Source organism: Astatotilapia calliptera, chromosome 15 (assembly GCF_900246225.1).
Source record: "Astatotilapia calliptera chromosome 15, fAstCal1.2, whole genome shotgun sequence".
Lineage (NCBI taxonomy): Eukaryota > Metazoa > Chordata > Actinopteri > Cichliformes > Cichlidae > Astatotilapia > Astatotilapia calliptera.
In genome coordinates, this window is record NC_039316.1 from 32,698,819 (window position 1) to 32,713,190 (window position 14,372).

The 14,372-nt window shown below is 35.8% G+C and overlaps 1 protein-coding gene and 1 long non-coding RNA gene across 3 annotated transcripts in view; one reads left to right on the forward strand and one right to left on the reverse strand.

The window, feature by feature from the left end:
* LOC113006391 (E3 ubiquitin-protein ligase rnf213-alpha-like) overlaps window positions 1–14,372 on the reverse strand; it is a 76,553-nt gene that overhangs the window by 61,137 nt on the left and 1,044 nt on the right. The window contains exons 2-15 of one of the 2 annotated variants that reach the window (XM_026142345.1): window positions 9,932–10,038; window positions 9,670–9,770; window positions 8,581–9,255; window positions 8,156–8,242; window positions 7,024–7,190; window positions 6,787–6,930; window positions 6,404–6,600; window positions 3,919–4,184; window positions 3,536–3,780; window positions 3,075–3,281; window positions 2,801–2,993; window positions 1,392–1,447; window positions 1,105–1,264; window positions 652–786 (exon numbers count right to left, since the gene is read on the reverse strand). In XM_026142345.1, the coding sequence (XP_025998130.1) occupies window positions 652–786; window positions 1,105–1,264; window positions 1,392–1,447; window positions 2,801–2,993; window positions 3,075–3,281; window positions 3,536–3,780; window positions 3,919–4,184; window positions 6,404–6,600; window positions 6,787–6,930; window positions 7,024–7,190; window positions 8,156–8,242; window positions 8,581–9,255; window positions 9,670–9,770; window positions 9,932–10,031 (2,733 nt within the window). In that variant the 5' untranslated portion in view covers window positions 10,032–10,038. Of the gene's footprint in view, window positions 1–651; window positions 787–1,104; window positions 1,265–1,391; window positions 1,448–2,800; window positions 2,994–3,074; window positions 3,282–3,535; window positions 3,781–3,918; window positions 4,185–6,403; window positions 6,601–6,786; window positions 6,931–7,023; window positions 7,191–8,155; window positions 8,243–8,580; window positions 9,262–9,669; window positions 9,771–9,931; window positions 10,039–14,372 lie in introns of both variants that reach the window. The other variant, XM_026142343.1, reaches the window with a different exon arrangement.
* On the forward strand, window positions 1,488–3,180 carry LOC113006392 (uncharacterized). Its single transcript, XR_003269743.1, has 3 exons — window positions 1,488–1,942; window positions 2,900–2,959; window positions 3,120–3,180. It is a non-coding gene; the product is annotated as an uncharacterized LOC113006392 (long non-coding RNA).

The window sequence follows — 14,372 nt, forward strand, 5'->3', positions numbered from 1 at the left end:
ATCTGTTAGCGATATTACAACTACTTTTTCAAGAATTTTTGAGATAAATGAAGGTTGGCCATTGGACATACCCTTAAATGTAGTTACAGACTTTAGGGAGTACTAACCTAATGGCATAATTGTTTGTATCCCAGAATCAATTTGGTTCTTTGCAAACTCATTCAGTGTTCTTGTTGAGACAAAGAAAGAGTAAGTTTATGAATCTACTTACCTTCAAAAAAATATGGTACAAAAAATATTTTAACACCAGTGTTTATCTCTTGGTGTTCAACCAGCCTACTAAAAAGTATCTACCAAGCTCCATATATTGTACATCATTGTAAAAGGTGCATTTTAGTCCTTAATTATATTATGAAATGAATTATGATAATGCATAAACACATGACCAAATGTAAAATGTTCAGTCTTACTTTGTATTTTGTCAAGCTCTTGAAAAGCATTAGTTTTGAGTTGTGGTGGTTAAAAAGACAGATGGACAGATGGACTTATGTTATCTGAACGGGTTGTTAGACAGATTCCTTAATTTGTAAGTAAAACGAGCTACTTCCCCTCCCCCTTCTATTAGTAGCTACTTAATTGATGTCAGAAGAATAATATGTACACTAAACCATAAAAGATAATAAGATATTACTAACATTAATTTCTGCTTACCTGTATTTCACTGGGTAGAGAAAACTGCAAAACGTGCTGCTTTTTAAGCAGTTTGTTGCGGAAGGTATTTGTCTGCCATACCCTCATTGTTTGTAATGTGTCCTTGACTGACTCTTCAAGAATTATCTTTCTTGTCTGTAAATCAATGAAGATATTATGAAAAAAAAAACTTATCACACCATGTCAACTTATTCTGTATGTATAAAACACCCAGCACGCCCCTGCGGGCGGTTTATCCTTCAAGCTCGGGTCCTCTACCAGAGGCCTGGGAGCTTGAGGGTCCTGCGCAGTATCTGGTGCCAAAACCCAGGATAATATATGTACATATATATATATATATATATATATATATATATATATATATATATATATATATATATATATATATATATATATATATATATATATATATATATATGTCTTAAAGTGAGACCTTGGACAAGTAAGTCACACCTGGGAATCAGTGAGGCCATATGCCTTGGCAATCACACAGACTAGATCAAGGAACTGAAGAGGAAGATCCCCGAACTCTGTGTCTTTTGTGATACAGCAGACAGAACCAAGAAGCATTACTGCAGTTTTCAGGCAGCACTCTCCATCTCTGTCATCAAAACTATGGGAAGAAAATATTAATATTATTGTTGTATATGCACAAGACTGCTAGCAATAATACACTGAAATTCTTCTTCAGGGATCTTGGATTATATTCTCAGGCACCTTTGTTTTCCTTTTCATTTTACCTTTTCTTGTGATTGCTCTCTTTCTTGATCAGATAAGATGTCAAATGTCTCACAACCTGTCAGCAAAATAACAGAACACATTTAATAGAAAAACACAAAATCGTTAAAGATGGGGTAGGCAACATGTATTTATTGTACTTAGAATACATGATACAAATCAGCGTAGTCTAGGAAAGACCTAAACACTTGCTCCTCGTATTGTTTTCTGTCACGGTCTAGAGTCTAGTGACTTCATGTTTATGTTTTGTGTTTATAATTTTTTAGAGTTTTCTGGGTTTTTGTTATTTTTTCCTGTGTAAGTGTTCTCTGTGCTCCCACTGTTTTCATGCCTTTTTACATTGACGGTCCCGTTATATCTCGTCAAGTGTGATTCCTCCCAGCTGTGTCCCATGCCCTCGTTATCCCTCAGTGTATTTTAGCCCTGTGTTTCTCTTTGTCAGTTTTGTGTCGTCCCCTCATTCTGTGCGTGTCTCTTCTCTTGTGCTCCCTGAGGTCGCTGTCCATAGTTTCCCAGTGTTTTGTTATTAGTTCCAGTTTCTAGGCTTTGGTTGGTAAGTGTTTTTGTGTAAGTTGCCACTGCAATAAAGCAGCTTCTTTAAGTTTATCCCTTCGTTGAGTGTTTTGCTTTTGGGTGCTACATTCTGCCTGCCAAACCTCGACATTTTCAGGCTTTAGGTAATATAACCTGTGACTGGGACTTTCGTCAATCACTGGTCTTTACAGATCAGATCAATTGAATAATATAAAGAGTAAAAAAAAAGTTAAATGTTTATTCCGAAATTGATAATTGACAATTATCAAATAACGATAATTATGATAAAGAAAAAAACAACTTTCACCTGAGAAGTAATATAATAATCATCTATAATCAGTGTGAAGTCAAAAGTGAGTACTGATTTATTGTTTTCATCCTACATTTGGGGTGTCTGTAGCTTAGGAGGTAGTGCAGGTCATCTATTGATTAGAAGGTTTGTGATTCAAGCTCCCCCTGTATGCATGCAAAATACCCTTGGGCAAGTTACTAACCCCAAGTTGTTCGCTGATGCATCCATTAGAGTGTGAATGTTATTTAGAAAGCACTTATAAGCATAGAAGAAAGTACTGGATCTGCATGTTGTGTAAAGCACTTTGAGTGCTCCAGGAGAGTAGAAAAGTGGGATTTAAGTATCAGTCCATTCACATTAAGCATACCCATGAGTTAAAGTTTTCTTGATTGTTACTGAAAACAACAACGAAATAAAGTCAATTTGTGCAGCAGATGATTAACGATAATTAACTGAACCAAAATAAAACTAACATTAATCTCAATCAATCTCTCAATCTATTTAACATTATCGTATAAATAAATACTTTTCATTTTAATATTTGACACTCTGTCCTAACAAAATACCACTGTTAAGAATACATACCATGCACATGTGTTTACGGTTGCCAGAACTGACAATGAACTGCAAATACTGAAGAATGTCACGAAGTTCAACACGCATAACCAATTTGTCATTCATTAGGTAACCAACTCCCATCAGAGACATCCAAGAGTGCACAAGAAGATGATCAATGTCTATCAGGTAGTCATATTCTTCCATGATCTGGATCAAATTCCTGATTAAAAATTAGAGCTGATTACTGGGGGCAGATGAATTAAACTGAATTTTGGTGTATTTATAAAAGAAAAGTGCATACATATGACTAGCATCATATAAATCTGTTCTTGTGATTCTCTTCAAGCCTGTCCAGGAGTCAAACTGTGGATTCAAGACAGGTGGGACTGGCTCATATGGTTTGCTTTCTCCTCTCAGTAGATGAACCAAAGGGATGACCAACACCCACTTCTCAATATGGCGTGCCATAGCGGTATGGCAAAGGGTCTCAACTGCATCTGCAACCAATCTTTTATATAAATAAAATATGTCAGTGGTCAAACAAGTCATTGACAAATTCACATGCTAGTATTCCAAACTACACTGGAAAACTCACAACATTTTTACACATATATTTGATCAGATATGGACAATGAGAATCAAGATTGATGATACCATACTACTTTGTAACTATTGTCTATGAAAAAATAAATTTTAGAATCTTTTATCTATTATAATTATGCCTTTAATTTTATAAGTAAAATAAAACTATATTTAAGTTACCTGTTTTCATATGGCAAAGCTTTTACAAAGTCTTCCCAGAAAGTAAGAAAATAATGCTGTGGCATTTTAGGCAGGCAAAGAAGATTGCATAAACTAGAAAGTTGATTTGTCATGCTGTCCTTCAGATACTTGTTGTAAACAAGCAAACCAATAATCCCCGCATGGAGAGGTGGTATTTTTGCTGTCTTCTTTATGGCATCAAAACTCAAGTGTTTGTCCAGAAAATGTTTAAGAAGGTATTTCACCTGGAAAAAGCAAAGGATGAATGTTAGGACTAATGCCAATACACAGTGGAGTATGGAAAACACTATTCAATACTTTTAATTTTTGCATTATTGAATTTTCGATGCTACCTGTTGTAGTATAAAATTTTTGCTGTTTACCTGATTTGAATCATATGGTAATCCCCATCGTCTTTCTCTACCATCATGAAGCAGAGGACCACTGTATGTATAAAAGAACTGCTGCAGTAGGGAAAAGAATTCTCCCACTTTCTGTTCATTCCAAGTTTTGAGAAGATCAAAGATTATTTGTAACATTTCCCTGCCAGCAAAGTTTCTCCCTTCTATCACAGTTTTTTCTGTAGAATTCCAAGGCCAATTAATCTTCGGTTTGGGATGGATCATATCATCATATTGGTGCCACTCACCTTTAAAAGAAAACCAAACAAAAAAAACAAACCAAAAGAACATTTCAGTAACTCAATTGTGGACACCTTGTATATAGAGTTCATGTTTACTGGAGATAACATGATACCTCAGCTAAAAACACATCTGACAAATCAGTGCCAAATCGATGACAGCACACAGTCTAACAAAATATGACCCCCGTCCCCCTGTCCGGGACCAGGCCGGTGTACAGGGAGTGCAGAATTATTAGGCAAGTTGTATTTTTGAGGAATAATTTTATTATTGAACAACAACCATGTTCTCAATGAACCCAAAAAACTCATTAATATCAAAGCTGAATGTTTTTGGAAGTAGTTTTTAGTTTGTTTTTAGTTTTAGCTATTTTAGGGGGATATCTGTGTGTGCAGGTGACTATTACTGTGCATAATTATTAGGCAACTTAACAAAAAACAAATATATACCCATTTCAATTACTTATTTTTACCAGTGACACCAATATAACATCTCCACATTCACAAATATACATTTCTGACATTCAAAAACAAAACAAAAACAAATCAGCGACCAATATAGCCACCTTTCTTTGCAAGGACACTCAAAAGCCTGCCATCCATGGATTCTGTCAGTGTTTTGATCTGTTCACCATCAACATTGCGTGCAGCAGCAACCACAGCCTCCCAGACACTGTTCAGAGAGGTGTACTGTTTTCCCTCCTTGTAAATCTCACATTTGATGATGGACCACAGGTTCTCAATGGGGTTCAGATCAGGTGAACAAGGAGGCCATGTCATTAGTTTTTCTTCTTTTATACCCTTTCTTGCCAGCCACGCTGTGGAGTACTTGGACGCGTGTGATGGAGCATTGTCCTGCATGAAAATCATGTTTTTCTTGAAGGATGCAGACTTCTTCCTGTACCACTGCTTGAAGAAGGTGTCTTCCAGAAACTGGCAGTAGGACTGGGAGTTGAGCTTGACTCCATCCTCAACCCGAAAAGGCCCCACAAGCTCATCTTTGATGATACCAGCCCAAACCAGTACTCCACCTCCACCTTGCTGGCGTCTGAGTCGGACTGGAGCTCTCTGCCCTTTACCAATCCAGCCACGGGCCCATCCATCTGGCCCATCAAGACTCACTCTCATTTCATCAGTCCTTAAAACCTTAGAAAAATCAGTCTTGAGATATTTCTTGGCCCAGTCTTGACGTTTCAGCTTGTGTGTCTTGTTCAGTGGTGGTCGTCTTTCAGCCTTTCTTACCTTGGCCATGTCTCTGAGTATTGCACACCTTGTGCTTTTGGGCACTCCAGTGATGTTGCAGCTCTGAAATATGGCCAAACTGGTGGCAAGTGGCATCTTGGCAGCTGCACGCTTGACTTTTCTCAGTTCATGGGCAGTTATTTTGCACCTTGGTTTTTCCACACGCTTCTTGCGACCCTGTTGACTATTTTGAATGAAACGCTTGATTGTTCGATGATCACGCTTCAGAAGCTTTGCAATTTTGAGACTGCTGCATCCCTCTGCAAGATATCTCACTATTTTTGACTTTTCTGAGCCTGTCAAGTCCTTCTTTTGACCCATTTTGCCAAAGGAAAGGACGTTGCCTAATAATTATGCACACCTGATATAGGATGTTGATGTCATTAGACCACACCCCTTCTCATTACAGAGATGCACATCACCTAATATGCTTAATTGGTAGTAGGCTTTCGAGCCTATACAGCTTGGAGTAAGACAACATGCATGAAGAGGATGATGTGGACAAAATACTCATTTGCCTAATAATTCTGCACTCCCTGTATATACTGAGCTAGTGGAGTGGTATATTCATTTTTATTTATTTATTTGTTTTTTTGCTGCTGCTGCTCTAAAGTTATCAAACTGTCCATTTGATGAACAAAAATGCGTCTTCCCTGTAGATGACAAACTATCAAGGAATACTACACTGATTAATTTTTCAAGAATCATCGTGTCCCTGGACCCAATCTGTGTGAATTTCCAGTGTCATTTACTGAATCCAATTAAACATTTTCTACAGACAGCAGAAATGGAATAAACATCTCTCTACTTAAAAAGGTGTTCATCTCAGTGATTGGCAGGGATGAGGATGAAAGAGGGTAACATACCAAACATGGTATTTTTTCATTTACTAGATTTTTTGATTGATAGCACACTGTGCTGTTTCATTTATTAGCAAATGTAGCAAACCAATATGTGAACATTTGCGTCAATAAAATTCAAAATACCTTCTGCTGTTAAAAGCTCTGGATTGATGGTTAGGCACCTGTTGATGTAGTCATTTTTCTCTTTCTGGTAGATGGTCTCATAGATAAAGTCATACTCCTTTTTGTAAACTGCATATTTGTAGGGAATGCTCTCTTGAATTTTTTCCTTGGGAATCCGATACTGTCCTTCAATAAGATATTGGTTGTCCCCAAGAGGGCTATTAAACAGAAACCATTCTTGTTAGAGATGGAACATACAGAGAAGTGACAAACTAATAATTCCACAGAGGCTAATAATTGTTCCTGGGGGAAAAAAGGGAATGATTAAAATAATTGCAGTCTAAATTCACTCTCTCTCTCTCTCTCTGTTGTTTTTTTAGTTATAAAAAACTATTAAGCTATACCTTGGGAACATTTCAGTAAAACCATCCCAGCTTCCAAACAACACTTCAGATTTTAAGACAACCATGTCTTTCTCTGGTTCCAAATGAAATTCTTTAGAAATGACAGCATGAAAGTGCACCAGTATTTCTTCATTGATTGATGAACTGGAAAAAAGGAGGAAAAAATGGCAATAATGTTAATTTCATAGTTTAATATGTCAAATAATGTCAAATACATACTGTAGTCCTGTCACTTACTCTTCTGGTATCTGAAATTTACTGGATGTCATCAAGATATTCTCTTCCACTTGAGGTCCAGAAAGGCAGGAAGTTGTTTGCCTGTAGATACCTGCATCTTCATTTCCCCGTTCCTGTGTCTCTGTCAGTTCTGAATCTGTCTCCTCGTCTGAATTAATATCAGCAACCTTTGAAAAGCAAAAGTTGATGAGTAAAAAAGTATCAAGTAGAATATATTTTTCATTATTTTATATACCATAATGTATACAGTGAAAGAAAATCACGTTCTAGAAGTCATACAGAAATCAGATGGTTAGTCATAGTCACACCAACACTCTACATGTCCTCCTTCACTACATCCATTAATTTTCTCAGTGGTCTTCATCTTTTTCTTCTGTCTGGCTGCTCCATCTTCAACATCCTTTGTCCAAAATATTCACTATCTCTCCTCTGCACAATCTCAGCCTTGCCACTCAAACTGCAATTTGATTTATATAGCACATTTTACTTTAAGTAAAGTCACTGTCCTTAAAATAGAAGGTCAAAACATAAAAACCTGGGTAGTTTTAGAATTCCTTATGATATCGTCAGTACCTCTAACTCTTTGCAGCTTTACTGTTACCTGTCTCCCTCTCATTGATGCACAGGTGTTCCGTCTTGCTTCCACTGACTTTAATTCCTCTTTCCTCCAGAGCTCAACCTCTCCAAGCTCTCTTCCACCTGATTCCTGATGTAATCACACCCCCACTATGAATCCATCTGTCATTCATCTCTCAACTCCTTGTACACTTCTTGTCCAGTCCTCAAGCATCTCCCACTCTTCAAGAGTGTGTTAAACAGTGTGTTCAAAGAGTCCACTGTCCTGTTTTCTAGACATTTCCATACCTCTACAGGTATCATAGCTCTCATTACTAATCCTTAACAATACTCTGCACTTCCTGATTCTCTAACTGTCCTCTTTTCTCTCACTCACTTTTATTTGTATATCAAAATGGACCATTAATTAATATTACACAGTTAAAACTGATTTCACACTGGCAAAATCATTACATGACTATAATAAAAGAAAAAAATGTTTTTCCTGATGTTGTGATTTTGCATTTTGTACAAATTCAGTTTAAGAGTTAGAACAATTTATTTGAATTTATAATACCTTAGTTTTCTTGGGCGATGTTTTCTTGTTTTTCTTTAACATCTTTTGAAGCCTGGTCTTGATCGTCTTACTGGGTTTTCTTCTCGGCTGTGGTTAAAATTTGATGTGCTGATTATTGTCATGGTAGCTTACATCTCTAACCACTTTTTTGAGCATACAAATGTACATGATAAAGGAAAAGTATTTACAGCTTTATGGCAACCCAAACTATCCTGACTGAAATGGATAAACTTGGTGTAAAAAGAGAACAAAACAGTTTTTCATATTCAGAAAAAGGAAGTTTCATAAACATCGGTAGATAAATTACATATTCATTGTTATATTATGTATAATAATAAAAACGTGATAACATATACGTATTATAATATTGCATTTCTGTGCAAAATTTAGTTTGAGGGTTAAAACTCTGTTTGACTTTACAATACCTTGGTCCTTTTGATAGTTCCCTTTGTTGGTAGGCCGAGGCTTGTAGATTTCTGTCTTTTCTGGATATTTTGATCATCTGAATAACATTTCTTGTCTTTGACTACTTTGTCTTCTTTCCTGCTAGTCTTTTTTGTACATTTATTTTGTTCTGTGTTTGTGTGGTTCTTATTAACATCTGAGTTCCCTGATGGATTTTGTATTTCATTAGATTTTTTCTTGTCTGTAACTTGTTCTGGGGTGTTGTTCTTAGTTGATTCAGGAGCAGTAGAGCCTGTTTCTGACACGAGTCCAGAATTAATGCCACTTAGCTTGTCAGCAGCAGTTTGATGTTCATCTGGTCTGTCGTCTTTGTTACTAAATGCATTCTCTGCTTCATGTGCTGGTATTTTGCCACCTGCAGTTCCAGGGGATGGCAGTATTGTGGAAACAGACAAGTTGGTTTCAGGTGTTGTTGGCTTATTGCATGATTCAGAATTACTTTCAGCACTCACAGCAATTAGCATATTTTTCTCTTTGCAAGTATCTGTAACTTGAGGGGGAGCAGCTAATTCACTTTCCAAATGTGTCATATGGAGAGATGAGGATGTGATTCCACTTTCTGCTGTGAGTGAGCCTGTAATGATATCTGATGATGTAGCATCCTCTCTGGTTGGTTCTGATTCACCAGTGGCTAACTGTTCCTGAAAAAAAGTTGCATTGCTAGTTCATCAAAAACCATTTTCAAATTGATAGGTATATCTTAGTTTTCTCTATTTAATACAAATAATCTAATACACATAAAAAGTTGTCCCATTTTTTATGTCAAACATAAGGTTCATCTTTGCAGTCTCATACCTTAGTGAAACGTGTAAGTTAGCACACTGTCTGAACAAGAAATATTTGCGTAAGCTGAACGTGGAAGGACTGCAGAAACTGGTTACTCTGTTTTTAAGAGCTTGTTTACTGCAGTTGATCACTTTGGTATGAAACCTTGGTTTCACTTTCAAAAAGAGGATTTTTATTTTTATTTCTCAATCAAAATTGTTGGATAAATTACCTATTACATATGTAACTTCACAAATATAACATGTATTTCTTAGCCTTGTCACCTGTATTTGAGTAGTGCTTTCTTTAACAGCATGGTCTTGATCTTCCTTTTGGTTTTTCTCCTCAGCAGTGGTTGAAATTGGATGTGCTGATGTGGCACCATCTGTTTAACCATTATTGCTTGGTTAGTTACATATATCAAACAACGGTGAATTTGGCAAAAGTTTTTTTTTTCTCACCTGTTAAATATTCACCTGTGGTACCACAAATGAACTCCTTGGACTAGTGTTAATATAATTTTTACTGTTATGATATGACACCTACCTTGAGCACTTTTTTCAGTCAGGGCAGATAACTTGAAGCCACATTCATGACAGAATTTAAATGACCCTTCGAGTTTAGTTCCACATTTAGGGCAAGCCATGATGTGCCTGTTTCAAAATACAACATCATAAATGAGAGGGCATTTTAATGCCCTCATAAAGTATTAGAAGTAGAATGGCAGTAATCATGGATTTTAAAACACTCGAGCTGTTTTCATTTTATTATCCATCAACAATCCACAGTGACAAGATTTTACTGTCAGAGCTTGAATTCCGATTTTATATATAGGTCACACAAGTGTGTGTGTGTGTGTGTGTGTGTGTGTGTGTGTGTGTGTGTGTGTGTGTGTGTGTGTGTGTGTGTGTGTGTGTGAGAGAGAGAGAGAGAGAGAGAGAGAGAGAGTGTGTTAAAGGTGCAGAGCCAAAGAACACTCCTGTCTCCTAAAAAACTGGATACGATTGGCGTTTTTAGGAGAGAGAGTTCTATCACATAAACATATCTTTGGATGGCTCATCATGTTCACTTTTTGGTGACAGTTTTGAAAATGTGCAACATTTTAATTATTGAGGTCATCATTTCAAGTGGTGTTGTTCTGGACTGTTGTAAAAGCTACAAAAGAGGGAAAGACTTTGAATAACACGTGTCTACTTCGGCTTTCCAATTATCACACAGAATCTAAACTTCTTCTGATGTTTTTTTTTTATTTACTTGTTTGCTCTGCCCACCCAAATCTTCACATTTGAAAGGTGGAAAAGGAAATAATTGAAATGGCTTACTGCTACTGCTAAATAGATTTTTATGGTCTGTCCTTATCAATAACAATACTTTTTCATTAAAGATTCTGTATTTCTACACTGTAAAAACTGTGATTGGGGTTAATTAGAATCTAATAGGAGAGTAATAGTAATTATTACTCAGTAAAAACGTGTATGAGTAGTTTTAATCAAATCTAAGCAAAATTCAACAATTTTGAGATGTTCAGTTATTTAAATTTACACAGTTTTGTTTGGGGTAAATTCAGCAATGGTTTGTTGAGTAGATTTAAAAAAAATGTTTGAGTACTAAAAAAATTTAAGAAATCTAATAGATTTAACTGATGAAAGCATTTTCATTTTAATCATTGTACACTTCCGCCCATAATCCTTTGTGCCACGTGCAGGACACACGCGCTTCATGAGTGGACGTCTCCATTTTGTCAGAGGTAAGACTTCTTAATTTGTTCAAATATAAGACACGGTTTAAACAATAACGTATATCGGTTTTGAGTAAAGGTTTTAAACAGTATGATACGTCGAAATTTTATTAATAATCATCACTGTAATGATAGTATCGTATTTTTACACAAATGGCAGTTAGTGGACTGCTAGCACAAGGTCACTTTCCAAGCCTTCACGACTGTGTTACTGAACAGCTTTAACTAACCACATGTTTTACCGTATTAAAAAATATCAACGGTATATTCCGATGAGTTTTAACGTCTTTCATCCACGTTTAAAAGTTCATGAAAAGGTTTTGCGGTCAGTTGTGAGTGATTTTGTCAGCCACAGTCAGTTTTTCGAACTCCAGTTTCCAATAATGGCGGCTGCTACTAAGTTTTAAAATTACTCTTAGTAATCTTTCTGGGTCACAAAATAAACTTTTAACATATTTTCAGGCGCGAAAGTAGCTGTGTAAACATCAAATATCTGCTCGGTTTATCAAGATATCGCATGTTTGCAAAAGTGCTTCGACGTTTTCGGAGCATCTGCTACCCACCAGCTCGATAGCAAGCCGGGAGCTCGAGGGTCACTGAAGCCGCTGAGAACGGCACAACTCCCGGCACATCATTTTCAGATCACCGCGGGGTTTCGCTACTCAGTTTAAACGTAATGTATAAGTCACTTAGACAACCTAAAAATGTTATTGTTTGGTTTTTTTCAGTGTTTTATTTGTTCGTGAGTAAATCGGTTTGGCTGAGATTAAAGTTATTAGATTAGATTAGATAAAATAAAACTTTATTAATCCCCCGGGTGGGTTCCTCCAGGGTTTTTACACAGCTGACTAAACGTCAAAAATGATAATGTTGCTTTCCTTTCAGGTAATGGAAGATCCCTCAACTTAAATTCACCTGATCAGCATGGGATTGAAGTTGCAGGCTATCATAGCCAAGGTATTTTCCACAGACATTTCAGCTTGGAATTTTATTTAAAGAATTTTTTTGTCAAATTTCATTTGCATGGTGCACAGCTCCACTAATTTGTTTGCATGTTTTTGTCAGTGCAAGAGGACGCCAGGACATCACTGATATAATTAACAACACAATTATGGGTTTCATGTTTTAATTGTATTTTAAATACATGTCTATTCTTAGTAAAAAAAACAAACAAAAAACAAACAAAAAAACACAAGTACAGGTATTGCTGGGTTTTTGTTTTGTCCCAAGAAGGAAAAACCCTTTCTGACGAACATAAACTAAATTAGATAAAAAAACTAAATGACTAAATTAATGTAATTTACTAAAACGACACATTTAAAGATTGAACCTGTCAAGCATGTTGACAATACCTTTGTGTTGACTGTCAGCACCCAGGCATGTGCATTAACATCAGCTAATTATCGCACCTAATGCTCCATGTGATGATAATTTGATATTTAACAGTTTTTTTTAATACTGCCAATTCTCACAGTTTTGTCTTAATAAATGGTCACTTATCTGATGGTAATTTTTGGAATTCTTGCTCATTTTCAGTCACCAAGCAATCCTAGCAATAACATAACCAGAAATCTGGTTATTCAGTGCTTGATGGTGTACCTTGGGGAGTCCATTGATCAACTGATCAAAGAGTACAGTGTAAGTGTTGAAGTAGAAACATTATTCTGTTTTTGTTATTCATATGTGTTTGTCAAGTTTCAAATAATTTGAGGCATTATCATGTTTTATTTGTCATTCAGCTACAGGATGTGTCCAGGAAATATTTCATGTGTGCAACTACAGTCAGAAAACCCATGTGTTTGTTGTTTCAGGATGCTGATGAGGATGGTGTGTCACAAGATCTTTCTGAACAGAGGATGAAAATCTACAAAATCAAGGCTGTTGGATCTGAGGAGGATGACATTGGCATTGTGCTGGAGGGTGTGAGAGTTATGCCTGCTCTGGGCAATTTTCCAAGAGCATGCGCAATGCTGGTTGGATTGACATATGCAGTCGATCTTGCCTATCCCAAAGAGCTAAAATACACCTTGGAAGTATTCCAGAAACTTTTCCTTGAACTGGATTGTGCTAAGCTCTCACCAAAAGTGAACAGCCTCAAGAACAAGTTATTGGCTTAAACGAGGACTCTGAAAGAATGAAAGGGAAGTAAGCTCACTGAAAACCTTTGGTTTGTCTTTGTTAGATGCAGCTATCTTTTCAGTTTTTAAGTTAATTTCATCTTATTCATATCTTACCCAAATGACCTGCAATGTGTCAGGCTGTATTTGTGCTCTTCATTTTAATTTTGTTTTTTATTACCTACAAGTTTCTTAGGAATATTCTGTTTGAAAGGCAGCAAATTGGAGGAATCACTAGTGAAGCTTTTCTTTGTTTATAGTGTATGTTACTATAAAACATTGGTTTAAAACAACTTTAAAATTTAACAGAAGTGCAGTCCTGTAGCTGTAGAAATGTTACTTCCTCTTACATGTGTCTTAGATTTTCTCAGGTTAAACATCCAAATTGGGACAAAAGGTTGATTTACATTATTGATATTCCATGTACATGAGTGAAAAACCTTTGTTCTACAGTTATATTGAGTGATTCAATTTAACAAAAGATTGACAAACTAAAGTTTTTGTTAGTCAATCATAAATAAGTAACAGAGATAAAGGAAACGGTAAAGGATATTCAAATTTCAGGTTCATGTTGATATTACAGTCTAAAGATTAATTTCTTTTTTACAAAACTGGTTTACATTCATGCAGTTTATGTTGCTGTTGCTCTGTACACAAAGCTGTGTGATAAACTGTTTATGACACTAAAACAAATTTACAGCAGAGGAATGTATTTAGGAGATCAGGAGATTGTTGATGAGAATTCAGTGTATACGAGCAGAAAAATGTTATATTATAAATTACTGTGTTTTATTTTCCACAATAAAACAAATTACTGTTTTGATGTTTTCTTTGTGAAATTGATTCATTTTACTCAGAAAATAAGTAAAATTCATTTCATTTTCTCTTATTATTCAGTCATTATTTTTAAGGTTTATTTGGAAAATTATTGAATCCAATTTGAGTTTTACTGAAAAAACAAGAAGATTTCATTTCTTTGTAATGGATATTTTAGGAAGTTTTTACTAAACCTTTGCCAGATAGTTAGTAAATTCAAAGTAATTTTTCTCAGAGACTTATTTCATATCAATTTTTTTTTTTGGTAAAGTTGGGCAATTTCAACCTTCAGTTTGAGATTTTGACCCTAAATCCA